General features: G+C 48.9%; 1 protein-coding gene across 1 annotated transcript; it reads right to left on the bottom strand.

Moving 5' to 3' along the window:
• Positions 1-3,436: 3,436 nt before the first annotated feature.
• On the bottom strand, positions 3,437-15,949 carry LOC143783344 (uncharacterized). The gene is made up of 3 exons (XM_077271748.1): positions 15,853-15,949; positions 10,955-11,992; positions 3,437-3,501 (listed from the first exon to the last, which is right to left on the bottom strand). The coding sequence occupies exons 1-3, from the start codon at positions 15,947-15,949 to the stop codon at positions 3,437-3,439; spliced, it is 1,200 nt and encodes a 399-aa protein (XP_077127863.1).
• Between the last annotated feature and the right edge of the window lie 304 nt (positions 15,950-16,253).

Here is a 16,253-nt window from a genome sequence, read left to right on the forward strand (position 1 = left end):
CGTTCTTCACTGCGCCTCTCACCATCACCATCTACACACTGGGAAGCCCTGGGGACACACTTCACCTGTGGGAAGGTATACCATCTAGCTGCCATAACATCACCCCAGCAGACCCCTAAGCAGTGTCAGTCACCCTGACCAAATACCCCAGGTGGCATCATGAACATTTCCCCTTTAAAGACCTTTCCCTTTAACCACGGATGTCCCGAGGGCCACGGACTGGGTCAGCCACTGTGACATTCCCCTGAGAACCGAAGGACCCGGTACCGAGTACCCCACTGCCCACGGGGGCGCTCCATTAGCAGTGTATTATATAGAGAGCGGCACAGTGGCTCAGTGGTTAGTCCTGTAGCCTTGCAGCCCTGGGTCCTGTGTTCAAATCCCACTAAGTGCAACATAAGGAGTCTGTATGCTCTCCCCGTGTTTCGTGGGTTTCCTCTGGATTCTCCAGTTTCCGCCTACACTCCAAGGATATAATCATAGGGGGGGACTTTAGATTATGAGCCCCAATGGGGACAGTGATTATCATGTCTGCACAGCACCATGGAATTAATATAAGTAACCAATATAAATGAACCATTCCACTCCAGCACTCCCCAGGTATATTTTGTATTTTGGGATTGTTAATCACACTCTGAAGCTCCGCTCCTATTCTCCATGTGCGTCTCTAGTGCAGCAATATCCAGTACAGTCTGTGATCTGTGACCTCCTGCCCCTCCGCTGTGAAAGCCTAGAAGGCCCCTGACACTGGCTGTGATCCCCTAACATGTGATGGCTGCAAGGTATAATGGGAAAGCCCCCCGCGCCGGCCATCATTACCCCTCTGACTCTTCAGCAGTGTGTTACATGGCGCCCGGCATTTGTTTCTGTCTGATCTGTGCAAATTTCAGGATATTTTACTGGAAATCGATCGTCTGCAGATAAATCATCTGATCTCCGGTCACTAGAGCCAATCTCCCACGTTCGGAGAACTATTCCCACTGGTTACGATCCTTTAATGGAGCAGGATGTGGGGACGCTGCACGGAGCAGCGAGTTCACTGCTGGGACTTCCCGAAATGTCTCACTTTACAGAAACTGTCCTCCCTGCTAGAAATGACCATGTCCAAGCATTCATCCCGCTGTCGGCCATAATCGCACGTCGGCCTGATCTTCTTCTTGTTGGGCCTAAACAAATAACTGTAAATGATCTGCTCCTCCAAATCATCATCGTTCTGTCATCTGTAGAATGTGGCCACAACAGGAGCACAAGGCGGCCCCCAGAGCTGTCCCCGGGGCGGTGGGTCAAGGGTCTCCTGAAGAAGGAAAAACAGCAATACAGAGTCAGCAGAAATGGAACCAGACCCGACCATGAGACTTCCTTCATCTCAGGGCTCATACTCATTTGTGTGAGAAATGGAAGAGTGCAATCCGATAAAAAATCAGACTGCACTCGGACCAATGTTAGGCTACGTTCACACTAGCGTTGTGCGCCGTTGCGTCGGCGACGCAACGCACAACGCACGCAAAAACGCGTCAAAACGCACGCAAAAACGCTGCGTTTTGCGACGCATGCGTCGGTTTTTGCCGAAAATCGGACGCAAGAAAAATGCAACTTGTTGCGTTTTCTTGGTCCGACGCTTGCGGCAAAAAAGACGCATGTGTCGCACAACGCAACAAAAAAAACCGCATGCGTCCCCCATGTTAAGTATAGGGGCGCATGACGCATGCGTCGCCGCTGCGTCGCCGACGCAAACCCGACGCACATTAGCTTAACGCTAATGTGAACGTAGCCTTAGTCAGTAGGTGACATCTCATTTGCAAGTTTTTTCGCAGCCTAAATTGGACTGAGAAAAAAATGCTGCGATTTGCTGCTATTCTCGGACGAGACTCGCCAATGTAAGACAATAGGTGCGAGAAAAAAACGAACACAGCACTCGCACCATACGAGCGCTGTCCGATTTATAGGCACCGGTGTTCTTTGAAAAGCCGGTAATTCATGCACCGCTACTGTAAAATCACACTGAATAGGTTAGAAATAGAAAAGATCGAATAGATATATACACATAGAATAGGTATATATATATATATATCAGTGACACACACACATATATATATTTATATTTCATACAGTGCTAGATAGCAGAAAAGCCGGTAATTCAATTGTCGGCTTTTCCTCTCTCCTTGCCGTACCTGACAGGATACGAGACATGGGTACATACAGTAAACCATTGCATAACTGTTATATTTTTACTCAGTAATAATGTTAGAAGTGTTTGTGTGTAACATTTGGGAGCTGTAAGTGATAAATTAAAGGGTTTTTATCCTGTAACACTTCTCATTTCAACCAAAGGGCAGCAATGTTCTGTTTGCAAACCTGCCATGTACACCTTTGTTGTTCCGAGTCCTCCAGATGGAGCAATTATGAACATTGGCATTAGCTAATGTAAGGAAGGCCTTTAGTTGCTTAGATGTGACCTTGGGTTCCTTTGTAATCGTGTTGACTCTTAGGGCCCCTTCACACTGTGCAATCAAAGTCTGAACGAGCGTTCGATTTGTGACGTTTATCCGTCCTCGTTCCGAGGTTGCAAAGTGTGACATGGCGTTACGATTTGCGACGCAGCCCAGCATCGTACGATGTGAAAGAAAGAGCAGAACTTTCTTTCGTCGTAAATGTCCCGCTGTGGCGGTCGAAATCGTAGTATGTGACGGCGGTCATACGAGCTCGTAATGCGACTACGTGGGTTGGGCTTCCGCATACCTGTCTCCTGATTGGGCGTGACGTTTTAGCACGCCCATGCTGGTAATACGTCACGCTCGGAGTCGTAGGACTATGGCGGTGTGAAGGGTAGCGTACGATTGCGACGCGTGACGTTCACATCGCAACTACGTCAGAAAAAGCGTTAACATCGTAGAGTGTGACCGCTGGCTACGAGCTCGTACTGCGATGTCGAATATGACGCAAATGCGTCGTAATCGTAGCAGAATCGACCAGTGTGAAGGGGCCCTTATACTATTGGATTGAAATCACATTTATTTATGCCATGATAAGATGTGTGTTGTACAGAATAAAACAGGTCGATCACTCACACCTGATTGTCATCTCATTAACTTAAAACACCAGATTCTAATTTCACCTTTAAATTATCTGGGTCACAGATAAGTCATATTTTAATATTCTCTGCAATAAAAAAAAAATAACAAAGGCTATTTTTTTTTACTCATTTGTTCTTTATCTCCTTTTTGAAATTGTTTGAAATTCTTATTTAGTTTTCAGTCAAAGTCTTGCAGAAATATGGACATTTCTGAAGGGTTCACTAATTTTCAAGCTGGATGGTAAGACCTGATCGGCTGCGAAGCTTTTGCTCATTTGTCAACTGTTTATTTATGCTCAGTGACCGGGAACCAGTGCTCCTATACATTTTCATTTCGCAGCTCATTGCCCAATGTGTAAGGGACTAAAATCCTGCAACATCATCGACCATCATAGTGACTGAGGAATCCACCTGGATCCATGTCTCACCTGCAAAATGTCAAATACCAGGCACAGAAGCCCAGAGGGTCAGCTGCATCCGAATGTTGGGAAATAGCATGTCCCCGCTGGACCCCATCATAGAGCGAGACACAATGGCATGGGCTCCCATGGGGAAGAGTCAGTGATGTGTATTATAGGATGTAGCTTGTGTTACTACTTGTGGTCCTAATATGTGAGGTTTATTACCATGATATGTGTATCGCCTATCCCCGAGGGCCGCAGAAACACTGGCTTCAGCTTTTACCCCTCCATTCTGTGTAGTAAGCACTGGAGGGCATTGTGCTGCCCGCACCGAACCACTCACAATCCACAATGACGGCAGCCCAGTGCAGACAGCGAAGTGACGTCACCTGAGTCTGCCCCATAATAATCCATGAAATCGCTACAGTCCCAGGACAGGTGGCAAGTATTTGTCAGAAGGCGGCTCCATCTCAACGCAGTCAGTTACCTACTGATTACGGGTGCAGGGTGGGCAGTATTTCATCTATTTCATGCTTTAGGAAGCGATGCCAGCCGCCCCAAGAAGAGAACTGAACACTCTGTAAACTATCAGACCTCTGGTAAAAAGCAATCAGTAAGAGGTAGGGAGAAGAATGAGAAGAACTCGCACCCTGCAGCCATGTCTGCAGCGGAAATCCATGTTATCTGTCATTAGTGGGACTAGACGAGAGATGGATTATCAGAGGCTCTGAACTAATAAGTTCTGGTAGATCAGAAGGTAATATAAATCATTTTAAAATAACTTGGTGTGGGAATTTTGAGAAGAAACAGAAGGCCTAAATAAATTGTTCGCCCAGAACCTGCTGCTGTCACCTAATGCACTAAATGGATAAAAGTATTAGGCTGCTCATCTTAGTCACTAAATGTAGGTTTCTCATTTTGTCAAATTACCTCTGGTGTATAACATCCAACCCCAAATCCACTGGCATGTAATATCCGGCCCCCTGATATATAAATTCTGGCCTCATTGACCCAAGTGTACAGTATAACCTGCCACCAGTATATAAAATTCCTACCCCTCGCCTTCCGGTGTTTAACCTCCGTCCCCCCAGTGTATAATGTCTGGACCCCAATTACCCATTGTATAACCTCCAGCCCTTCATCCCCAGTATATAACCTCTGGTTCCTCATTCCCAAAGTGTATAACCTCTGGCCACTCGACCCCCAGTGTATAACCTCCGGCCCCTCGTCCCCAGTATATAATCTCTGGTTCCTCATTCCCTAGTGTATAACCTCTAGCCCTTTGTCCCCGGTGTATAACCCCCAGCCCCTCGTCCCCAGTATATAACCTCTGGTCCCTCATTCCCTAGTGTATAACCTCTAGCCCTTTGTCCCCAGTGTATAACCTCCGGCCCCTCGGCCCCAGTGTATAACCTCTGACCCCTCAATCCCAGTGATCACTGTATTACCTGTACACTGACTGTATATACAAAGCTCCTGTGTATAATGTCACTGGTGATCACTGTATTACCTATACACTGACACTATATACAGAGCTCCTGTATATAATGTCACTGGTGATCACTGTATTACCTGTACACTGACACTATATACAGAGGTCCTGTGTATAATGTCACTGGTGATCCCTGTATTACCTGTACACTGACACTATATATAGAGCTCCTGTGTATAATGTCACTGGTGATCACTTTCTTACCTGTACACTATATACAGAGCTCCTGTGTATAATGTCACTGGTGATCACTGTATTACCTGTACACTGATACTATATACAGAGCTTCTGTGTATAATGTCACTGGTGATCCCTTTATTACCTGTACACTATATACAGAGCTCCTGTGTATAATGTCACTGGTGATCACTGTATTACCTGTACACTGATACTATATACAGAGCTTCTGTGTATAATGTCACTGGTGATCACTTTCTTACCTGTACACTATATACAGAGCTCCTGTAGATAATGTCACTGGTGATCACTGTATTACCTGTGCCCTATACACTACATACAGAGCTCTTGTGTATAATGTCACTGGTGATCACTGTATTACCTGTACACTGACACTATGTACAGAGGTCCTGTGTATAATGTCACTGGTGATCCCTGTATTACCTGTACACTGATACTATATACAGAGCTTCTGTGTATAATGTCACTGGTGATCACTTTCTTACCTGTACACTATATACAGAGCTCCTGTGTATGTCACTGGTGATCACTGTATTACCTGTACACTATGTACAGAGCTCCTGTAGATAATGTCACTGGTGATCACTGTATTACCTGTGCCCTATACACTACATACAGAGCTCCTGTGTATAATGTCACTGGTGATCACTGTATTACCTGTACACTGACACTATGTACAGAGGTTATCACTGTATTACCTGCATGGCACACACCAATCTAACACTCAGGTAATTTAAGCCCTCCTTTCCCCTTTCCCTGCAGACGCACTGTGTATCATTTGTACTTCCATCATGTTTGCACTATATATTACTTGTGATACCTTTCATGTTGATTCATAGCTTTTTCAGTGTGTCCTACCTCACATTTGGGTTGGCTTATATTCCATTCACTGTATTATCTACACACCTAGTATTGTGTCTCAGCACATCTATGACCCCACACTACTGTTTGTCACGGACATGGTTTGTGGAACCACTGTGTGACGGACCACGGACAGCCTGGGGGGCGTGACTAAGGGAACACCTGACTGTTCACTAGAGCCTCTGATGGTGAGGTTAGACTGGGCTCCCAATGAACTCCAGGTGCCACTCCAGGACAGACCAATGGTCGCGCAGCAGCTGGACCCAGGAGGAGAGACTGGATGGAGCAACAGGCAGAGTTCATATCAGAGTGCAGCAGGCAGGATTTGCGCCAGAGTGCAGCAGGGACTGGTATGCAACCTTACACAACATAGACTGCAAAACAGGAAGGTTGCTCAGGCACCTCACCAGTGGGGAGGAAGCAATATATATGCAGCGCCCCAGAGTCCTGGTCGTTGCAGTACTGTGGCTCCGCCGCTAAGGGAGGCTATGGTACGTCTGATGGCACTGAAGGAGTTCATCTGACCAGGTATCACATACACCAATACATTTCACAGTCTGGCCTCCAGGGGGAGCTAAGGGTTCTATTTGTAATGACCAGAGGTCCGAATAAGATCCAGTGAGTCACAAACCAAGACTAAGGCAGAAATCTCCAACGGTATTTACTCAAAGGCAAAATAATAAAGGTAATATGGAGAATATTAAAGTAGATGCACCCCAAAGATACACCAGCTCAGCAGCAGCTGAAATCACTGTGCCACTCCAAGGTCTCCTGAGAACTGTATGCTACAAAAGACTAGTAAGAAATTTACCTAACGGCAACTAATCAGGAACAAGTGTAAATTGATTGTAGTGTTATAAAGGGAGCCCCTGGAACGGCACACTGAGTATAACTTACACAACTCTATTATAAGATACACCTCTAAGTAACAATTAAACACTCTGAGCAGAGATACCCGGGTATCTATAACTTATGGTACCGTATCCTGAGATAGATCTCCTCTCAGGTAGGAATCCGCCCAGGCTGCAGCCCAGTCTATATCTTCAGCGCCAATAAGTTACAGCAAGCTCCTCTTGTCTGATCGGCGGATGCCGAGCCCAAATGCCAAGGACTTAGTTAGTGGCCTCACGATATTGTCTCTTCTTCTGTAGCTCCTAGGAATGCTTCCACGACAACCCGTCTGTCTCTGTATCAGCAATCTGTCAGACTTGTTTCTCCAATCAATGCACAGGTATTCCACAGACTCTCAAATACGTAGTGGGTTTGAGGTCAAGTTTCAGGCTTTCAAAATAAAAGGTTAGCTCCTCTCCAGAAAAACGTTAGCAACAAAAGTCTCTCACAGAGTTGAACAAAAGGTTAGCTTTTCTCTAGGAAAACGTTAGCAATGCAAAGTCTCTCAATAGCTTCTTTTTCTCCAACAAACTCACAGTAAAATCCACATACAGTCTCTTGGTTATATCACAGCAGCAGCTTCTGCTCTCTCTTCCCGCCTTTCTCACTCTCCTCTCACTTCCTTGTTTCACTTTACACACGAGATACCAGACCCCACCCCCCAGCACACATTGTCTCTCGGAGTCTTGCAGGATCTGTTCTCTGCTGCAACAGGCAAAAACCACAGGGTCCTAGTGCCCTCTCAGTGGGACTACAGTTCACCCTCTTACATGCCACCCCACTAGAGGTTGGCGTCCTCGACATACCTTCCCACTCAAATTCATCTTGAGCATATCGCTGAGGCGGTATTCCTGCCGTAGATCATGTAGTTCTCCTGAGTCCTACATCAACAGGTGCAACCTTAGAGGGAGCTAAATTCTCTTCCGTGGTCGTGTTAGTGGGCGCAAGCGGAGTTGTCTCCTCCTGCGGCTCGATGTCCTGTGATACAGCGTCAGGACCAAGCAGTTGTCCTGATGCACTCTCCTCAACAACATCCTCCATATCCCCAACATTCTCTTCACCCGAGGCCATATCGGTCACAGGGGACAAATAAGCAGGCGCAGGGGTAAGCACACCATCAAACTCAAGATTGGTCACAGGGGGCAAATAAGCAGGCGCAGGAGTAAGTACACCATCAACCTCAAGATCATTCAGAGTTCCCGCCCCTTGGAACATGGCCTCTGGCTCTAGGGGAGTAGGCGCTGAATCTTCAAACCAGCACCGTTGTAACATGTTACGATGCAAATTACGGGTTGGCCCCCCTGTCCCCACCGGTTCGACCTCGTACACTGGAATCTCAGGGTTCACCTGTTTTTTTATCAGATACGGTATCGCCTCCCATCGGTCACTCAGCTTTCCTGACCGTCGTTTTGTCCTCACCAACACTCTGTCTCCCGGAGAGAACAGCTCTGTTTGTACAGGTCGCATGTCTCTATGGACCACCTGGCGAAGGCGATCGCCCACCACCTGATGCACCACCCTCAACCGCCGCCGATGCTCTCGTACCCACTCGGATGCAGTCCGAGGGGGGGCGGAGGAGGGATCTGGCACGTTCAAATCCTCAATGTCTCGGCCAGGTCTACCAAACATTAACATGTGTGGTGAGTAACCAGTAGTACTGTGCACCCTGTTATTGTAAGCCCACATCAATTCGGGGAGATACTCAGGCCAGCATGTCTGTTGCTGACTCTCTAAGGACCTCAACATTTGCAACAAGGTCCGATTAAAACGCTCACATGCCCCATTACCCTGAGGGTGGTAAGGCGTTGTTCTCGACTGCTCGATACCATAGAGCTGGTGCAACTCTTTCATCAGCGTCCCCTGAAAGCAGGCCCCTTGATCAGAATGTATTCTCTGCGGACACACGAACACTGGGAAGAAGTGTCGGCACACTGCCTCAGCCGCTGACTTGGCCGTCTGATCTCTTGTCGGCACCGCTACAGCATACTTGGTAAAGTGATCTGTCATCACCAGGCAATAGGAGTACCCTGACGTAGAGTACCCTATCAACACATAATCAATCATGAGTAGCTCCAGTGGAGCTGAAGTCTTAATAGACTGTGTGGGAGACCGCTGCTCAGGGCTTTTGTTGAGCCCACAAATTCGGCACTGCCGACACGCGTCGGCCACCATCCCTCCCAACTCAGGGCAATAGAGGACTCGCTGCAACCACTGAAGTGTCTTTTCACTTCCAAAATGGGCCCCCTTCTCATGCGCCTAACGAGCGACCACTGGACCCATCCCCACAGGAATTATCAGTTGGTACCGATGCTGCAGCTCCGATGGCAGGTACACCTTACGATTAGTGTTGAGCGATACCGTCCGATACTTGAAAGTATCGGTATCGGAAAGTATCGGCCGATACCGGCAAAGTATCGGATCTAATCCGATACCGATACCCGATACCAATACAAGTCAATGGGACTCATGTATCGGACGGTATCCCTGATGGTTCCCAGGGTCTGAAGGAGAGGAAACTCTCCTTCAGGCCCTGGGAACCATATTAATGTGTAAAATAAAGAATTAAAATAAAAAATATTGCTATACTCACCTCTCCGACGCAGCCTGGACTTCAGCGAGGGAACCGGCAGCGTTGTCACATGGGCGGCGCGCGACCAATCACAAGCCGGGACTTCAAGTAAGGAAGTTAAAGCGCGAATTTTAAGCAAACAACGCTGCCGGTTCCCTCGCTGAAGTCCAGGCTGCGTCGGAGAGGTGAGTATAGCAATATTTTTTATTTTAATTCTTTATTTTACACATTAATGTTGTTTCGATACCGATACCCGATACCACAAAAGTATCGGATCTCGGTATCGGAATTCCGATACAGCAAATATCGGCCGATACCCGATACTTGCGGTATCGGAATGCTCAACACTACTTACGATACAAAAGACCTTGTTCCACACACAATTTATCCCATTGTCGAAGGAGTTTCATTCCTTCCATGGACAACTGAGCCTTGTCCTCTGCACTGGGCCAGGCCTTGTTTTGTACCCAACGGCGCACAAGTGCAACGTCCGGACACTCATCCTGGACTCTTGTCCAATCTGAGGATGTTTTACCCAGAACACAGGGCATCCCGGTGGCCACCCCACTTGAGTGTACCACACTTTGGAAGATAGGTATTTTTCCCCCAAAGCTGGAGTTTCAGTGTCCTCAAGTTGTTCGTCAACATCTTCCCCTGATGACCCAAGGGGCGCTCTTGACAATGCATCTGCATTGCCGTTTTCTCGACCAGAGCGAAATTTAATGCGGTAATTGAACTTGGCTAGTCTGGCGACCCACCGCTGCTCTAACGCTCCCAGTTTTGCATTCTCTAAGTGAGCTAGCGGGTTGTTATCTGTCATGACTAGCACCTCAGCTCCTGTTAGATACTTGGCGAAGCGTTCTGTCATTGCCCACACCAGGGCCAGCAATTCCAGCCGGAATGAGCTGTAGTTAGCCGGATTTCGCTCGGAGTCTCTTAAAGATCTGCTGCCATAAGAAATCACTCGCTCTCGGCCGTCCTGCACCTGTGCTAGTACTGCCCCCGACCCATGGAGACTACCATCGGTATACAACAAAAAAGGGGTGTCAAACCGGGCGTAGGCCAGCAATGGGGCACTCGTTAGGGCGGTTTTCACTTCATCAAATGCCTTTTTCTGTAGGGGCCCCCATGGAATGGGGCGATTTCGAGGACCCAGCGCTGTCCCTCTCAAAAGTTCATTCAAGGGACTCACCACTTGTGAGAATTTAGGCACAAACCGCCGATAGTATCCTGCTAGACCCAGGAAGGCCCGCACTTCTCGCAGGTCACAAGGAGGTGGCCACTCTTGTACCGCCTTGATCTTACTGTCTAAAGGTAGTACCTCGTCCGGGGTCACCAGATGCCCCAAATATTCAATCTGGTTTTGTAACAGTTGACATTTTTTTGGCTTTATTTTCAGGCCGTAGCTCTTGAGCCGCCGGAGAACTTGACGCAGCTTCTCCAGATGATCTTCAAATGAGGTTCCGAACACCACAATGTTGCTAGATATATCAGGACTGATTCAAAATTTAGATCGCCCAAGCAATGTTCCATCAGGCGTTGGAAGGTTCCCGGGGCGGTAGCGAGGCCAAAGGGCATCCGGTTGAACTCGAAGAGCCCCATTGGCAAGACAAACGCCGTCTTGGCCCGATCTTTTTCAGCCATTGGGACCTGCCAGTACCCGCTTGCCAAATCCAACGTTGAGAAATACTTGGCCCGACCCAGGGCCGACAGGGATTCTTCAATACGGGGTAAAGGATATGCGTCCCGTACGGTGTGGGCGTTCAATTTTCGATAGTCCACACAAAATCGGAGTGTCCCATCCTTCTTGCGGACCAAGACTACAGGAGCCGCCCAGGGACTCCGGCTCTCTCGGATCACTTGGTTGTCCAGCATACTGGCCACCATGCTCTTCACCTCTTGATAAAGCGCTGGAGGAATTTGCCGATATCTTTCTCTAATGGGTGGAGTATCCCCCGTTGGAATCTCATGCTCAATCATCTGGGTACACCCGAAGTCCTCTCCATGTTGGGAAAAGGTCTCTTGATGTTCCCACAAAACTCTCTCCAACTGCTCCAACTGCACGGGGGTCAGCTTCTCCCGATCCACTCCCATCTGCTCCATGATCACATGACCATTCCATTCCTCCGTAGGAGGCTCAGTCCGGCCTACCTCGACCGCAAAGGTCCAGGATGACTGTTGGTCTGGTCGCAGTTCGAATCCTGCATTTTCCGGCACCTTTTCTGCCGGCACGAACAGTTCAGCCAGTATGGTTCCAGCAGGAATTGCAACAGCTTCATCTAAAACATTGATGCATCGGACCAGCACTCGTCCATTCTTTACAATCGCCAGAGACCGGGCCACATGTACCTTGGCAAATGAGGAACCCTCTCGGGCGGGCTCAAGTAGCACTTCAAGCCCATTCAATCTCTGTGCAGCTCCCACAGGCAGCATTAAGAGCTCCTCTTGTCTTGGTCCCAGCAGGATCGGGGCCCTCGATGGCACTCGGACCCGGCCCACCCGGCCGCCTGGGACCACACTTTTCAGCAAGTCGCAACTCAGCACTAGACAGTGTAGAATTTTCTGTGTGGGTCGGTGTCTTGTCGCACGGGCCCAGTATCGGGGTCCTTCACTGGCATACATCTGGTGATTCAAGTCTCGCAGCACGTTCATTCCGAGCGTCACTTCCATCCCTCTTCTAGGGGGGTGATCCACCAGTACTACCCCTTTCTGCCCCAGCTCTTGACCAAACATTTTTAGTTGAATCCACACGATTCCCTTGACTGACAGTTGACCATTATTTGCGGCGGTCAGTCGTATCACTCGGCCATCCTCTGGAATCACTAGTCGACTGAAGTATCTCTCATATACTTCTAGTGGCATTATAGTACATTCGGATCCCGTGTCAACCAAGCACCTCATCTTCCGCCCTTCAAATTCTGCTTCTATCACTGGACTGCATGCAAACAAATCTTGCTCATTCCGTCGAGGGCTTTGTGTGGGTGGGGCCGCTGCTGCTTGCCCTCTCATGGCAGCGGACGGAAGTTTAAAGCCGGCGACAGGGTTTCTGGGGCTGCAAGCGTCCGGCAGTAACGAGAGATGTGTCCCTGGCGCCCACACTTCCAGCAGGTGATTGCTCCTCATGAACGAGGGCTTGACTCATTCTGATAGGACGACCTGGCCGTCTGTGGGGTCACCGTTCCAGGGGGTGGGGCAAGAGGCCCCCATGGGGGGGTAGAGGCGGGATCAACTGTCAGTTGAGACAATTTCAGCTTCAACTCCTTCACCTCAGCACGCAAAGCTTGTACCACGCTCACCAGCCCCTCTCCCCCTGACCCTGATGACCCACCTTCTTCCAGCTGGGCACTGTTCACTGACCCCTCGGGCACATGGGTAGATTTCTCTTCCCTTTCCACTGCAGCTCGGTAAATCTGCCAGAAGGATAATTCTGGTGCAGCCCGGGCCATTTCCAACAGTTTGTCCCGGAGAAGTCTATTAGCTAAACCGGTGATGAATTGATCCCGGAGCAAGCGGTCTACCTCCCGGAACGCTCCCATGGCCCCCTGGTCTAGTCGCTGCATCTCATTCAGCGTCTCTTGCAAGATATTAGAGTACTGCATCAGGGACTCACATTCTATCTGGGGACGATTAAAGAATAGAGACCGAAGCTGGGCCACACGTGCTCGGCCCCCCAAACTCCCCTCTAACAGTTCCAAAATCTTTTCTAACGTATCCCTCTCTGATTCTGGGCGCACCATCACCATACGTCTAATATCGCCCTCCAGTGCATTTAATGCCAGCTCAGCGCGTAACGCGGGGGTCAAATTACACATGCACAGAATACTCCGGATTCTCTCAGCCCAATCTTGCAACGCCATATTGCGCCCGTCGTATTTCGGCATGTGCTGAAGTAAAGCTCCTACAGGCACATACCCTCCCGAAATCGCCGCGGCTGCCAGGGGAACCCCAACCCCCGAGGAGGATGCGGATACAGCGGGGTCATTTCTACCCTCGCCCTCGTCCATGACAAACACTGGATCCTGCCGACTACGCCAAAAATGTAATGACCAGAGGTCCGAATAAGATCCAGTGAGTCACAAACCAAGACTAAGGCAGAAATCTCCAACGGTATTTACTCAAAGGCAAAATAATAAAGGTAATATGGAGAATATTAAAGTAGATGCACCCCAAAGATACACCAGCTCAGCAGCAGCTGAAATCACTGTGCCACTCCAAGGTCTCCTGAGAACTGTATGCTACAAAAGACTAGTAAGAAATTTACCTAACAGGGCAACTAATCAGGAACAAGTGTAAATTGATTGTAGTGTTATAAAGGGAGCCCCTGGAATGGCACACTGAGTATAACTTACACAACTCTATTATAAGATACACCTCTAAGTAACAATTAAACACTCTGAGCAAAGATACCCGGGTATCTATAACTTATGGTACCGTATCCTAAGATGGATCTCCTCTCAGGTAGGAATCCGCCCAGGCTGCAGCCCAGTCTATATCTTCAGCGCCAATAAGTTACAGCAAGCTCCTCTTGTCTGATCGGCGGATGCTGAGCCCAAACGCCGGGGACTTAGTGGCCTCACGATATTGTCTCTTCTTCTGTAGCTCCTAGGAATGCTTCCACGACAACCCGTCTGTCTCTGTATCAGCAATCTGTCAGACTTGTTTCTCCAATCAATGCACAGGTATTCCACAGACTCTCAAATACGTAGTGGGTTTGCAGTCAAGTTTCAGTCTTTCAAAATAAAAGGTTAGCTCCTCTCCAGAAAAACGTTAGCAACAAAAGTCTCTCACAGAGTTGAACAAAAGGTTAGCTTTTCTCCAGGAAAACGTTAGCAATGCAAAGTCTCTCAATAGCTTCTTTTTCTCCAACAAACTCACAGTAAAATCCACAAACAGTCTCTTGGTTATATCACAGCAGCAGCTTCTGCTCTCTCTTCCCGCCTTTCTCACTCTCCTCTCACTTCCTTGTTTCACTTTACACACGAGATACCAGACCCCACCCCCCAGCACACATTGTCTCTCAGAGTCTTGCAGGATCTGTTCTCTGCTGCAACAGGCAAAAACCACAGGGTCCTAGTGCCCTCTCAGTGGGACTACAGTTCACCCTCTTACATATTCATTAGGCCACTCCTCACAATCTGGTAAAACTGGGGGTTAGGCAGGAAGTTAGGAGAGAAAGCTGACTGGGTTGGAACCAGGCAACACCTTGTGGCAGAGGGTGTTGTAGGGGAAGATTCAGAGGGGTCCCTGTCAGGGGTGGGATCCTGACAGAGGCCTAGCAACCAGAGAGAACGTTACGGGACCGTGCCTGCACGATATAGCGGCGGTAAGGATAAGAAGCGAAGTTTATTGTGCTGAGTGAGAAACGAGATCAACGCAACAAGGAGAATACCAGTAGGAGTCGTGCTGTAAGACGAGGCAACATCCTATTGAGGCGCATAACCGGTGGCCGGAACGCCGAGGAAGTATAGAGCTCCAGGCCAAACTTCAAACCTACGGCAGGACAGTCAGTTACAGGCGGGCTGTCTCACCCAGACCCAGGAAGACACAGGGGGGTAACAACAGGAGTGGGGCGACGCTGGAGTCCCGGAAGAGCTCCGAGCCTCCCCGTCATACGGGTGCATCCTAACCGTAAGATCAGGGGGACGTAGAGGGAGAACATCAGAATCGAGTTGTGAGGGAACACGAGAAACAGACACAACAGTTGTGGGTACTATCCCGTAAGCACAGCAGGGGAGGACCACAACACACAAGCGCAGGAAGGTAGGCACAGATTTCCACCTGCAAAGGGAACTCTGGAGGTGCTATCGGACCGACCGGACTTGCGCAGCCCGGTTAACCGTATTCCGGATTGAGGACTCAGAAGCCTTCAGTAAAGAGGTAAAGAGACTGCAACCTGGTGTCCTCGTTATTGACCGCGACCGGCACTAAACCGCACCGTAACATCAGCACCATACCACCACCTTTCATTGTGCGCCCCTCAGCAGGGTCACAGACCGGGTCTAGCCACCGTGACAACCCCAGAACAGAGACTCAGAGGCCCGGTACCGGGTACCCCTCGGCCTTGCGGCAGTGGGGGCGCTACATATACATACTGCCCCACAGCCATTGGGTGGAGAGGAATTAGCAAGTGCCCGCTCTGGCCCTTCAAGAGGGCGGCAACAAGTGCGCGCACGCTCTAAGGACATGACTAGAGCCCCGGTTGGAAGTTCTGCTGGAAGCACGCGGAGCACGAGAAAGAGGAGAACTGACCGCAGTACGGGTGAGTGAAGAGACACGCAGGAGGCCCCGCCTGTCCGAGCGGGGATCCGGCGTGGTGTAACACTGTAGCACACCCTACCTATGCTTTTCGCCTTGCACACTATTGTACATTGATCCTTCAGTATCTGATATATGTAGAAGGCATTGTATTTGCCATGATCTTCATGGATACTCCCACATTCATTTAAATGTTTGCCCTTCAGCATTCGGCCTGTTATTGGTTTGTAATTTGAGTGGATTGCAATTAGTTTCTCATCTTAATGCATTTTATTCATATTGTCTTGTTTGTACACGGAGGCACTTTCTCCGGTTGTTAGTGCCACCCTCTCACCAATTGTCCCAATAGAGGCGTTTTGCTTTTCCATCTATGCCTTGGTATTATTACCTTAGACCTCTCATGCGGATTTTTCTCTCTTCTACTATATAATTGTCTAAGGGTCACTTCCGCCTGTCTGTCCTTCAGTCTGTCTGTCTGTCTTTCTTTCTGTCCCGGATATTCATTGGTCGCGG

Source organism: Ranitomeya variabilis, chromosome 6, assembly GCF_051348905.1.
Source record: "Ranitomeya variabilis isolate aRanVar5 chromosome 6, aRanVar5.hap1, whole genome shotgun sequence".
Lineage (NCBI taxonomy): Eukaryota > Metazoa > Chordata > Amphibia > Anura > Dendrobatidae > Ranitomeya > Ranitomeya variabilis.

What these genes read in the sequence shown, in the direction of transcription:
- LOC143783344 (XM_077271748.1), bottom strand. Translation starts at nt 15,949, where the DNA reads ATGCTGAAGGGCAAACATTTAAATGAATGTGGGAGTATCCATGAAGAT. An exon ending in TCAGATACTGAAGGATCAAT is followed by an intron (nt 11,993 to 15,852) that starts GTACAATAGTGT and finishes GTGTGGTCCCAG; the next exon opens with GCGGCCGGGTGGGCCGGGTC. An exon ending in ATATCTAGCAACATTGTGGT is followed by an intron (nt 3,502 to 10,954) that starts GTTCGGAACCTC and finishes GACATTTTGCAG; the next exon opens with GTGAGACATGGATCCAGGTG.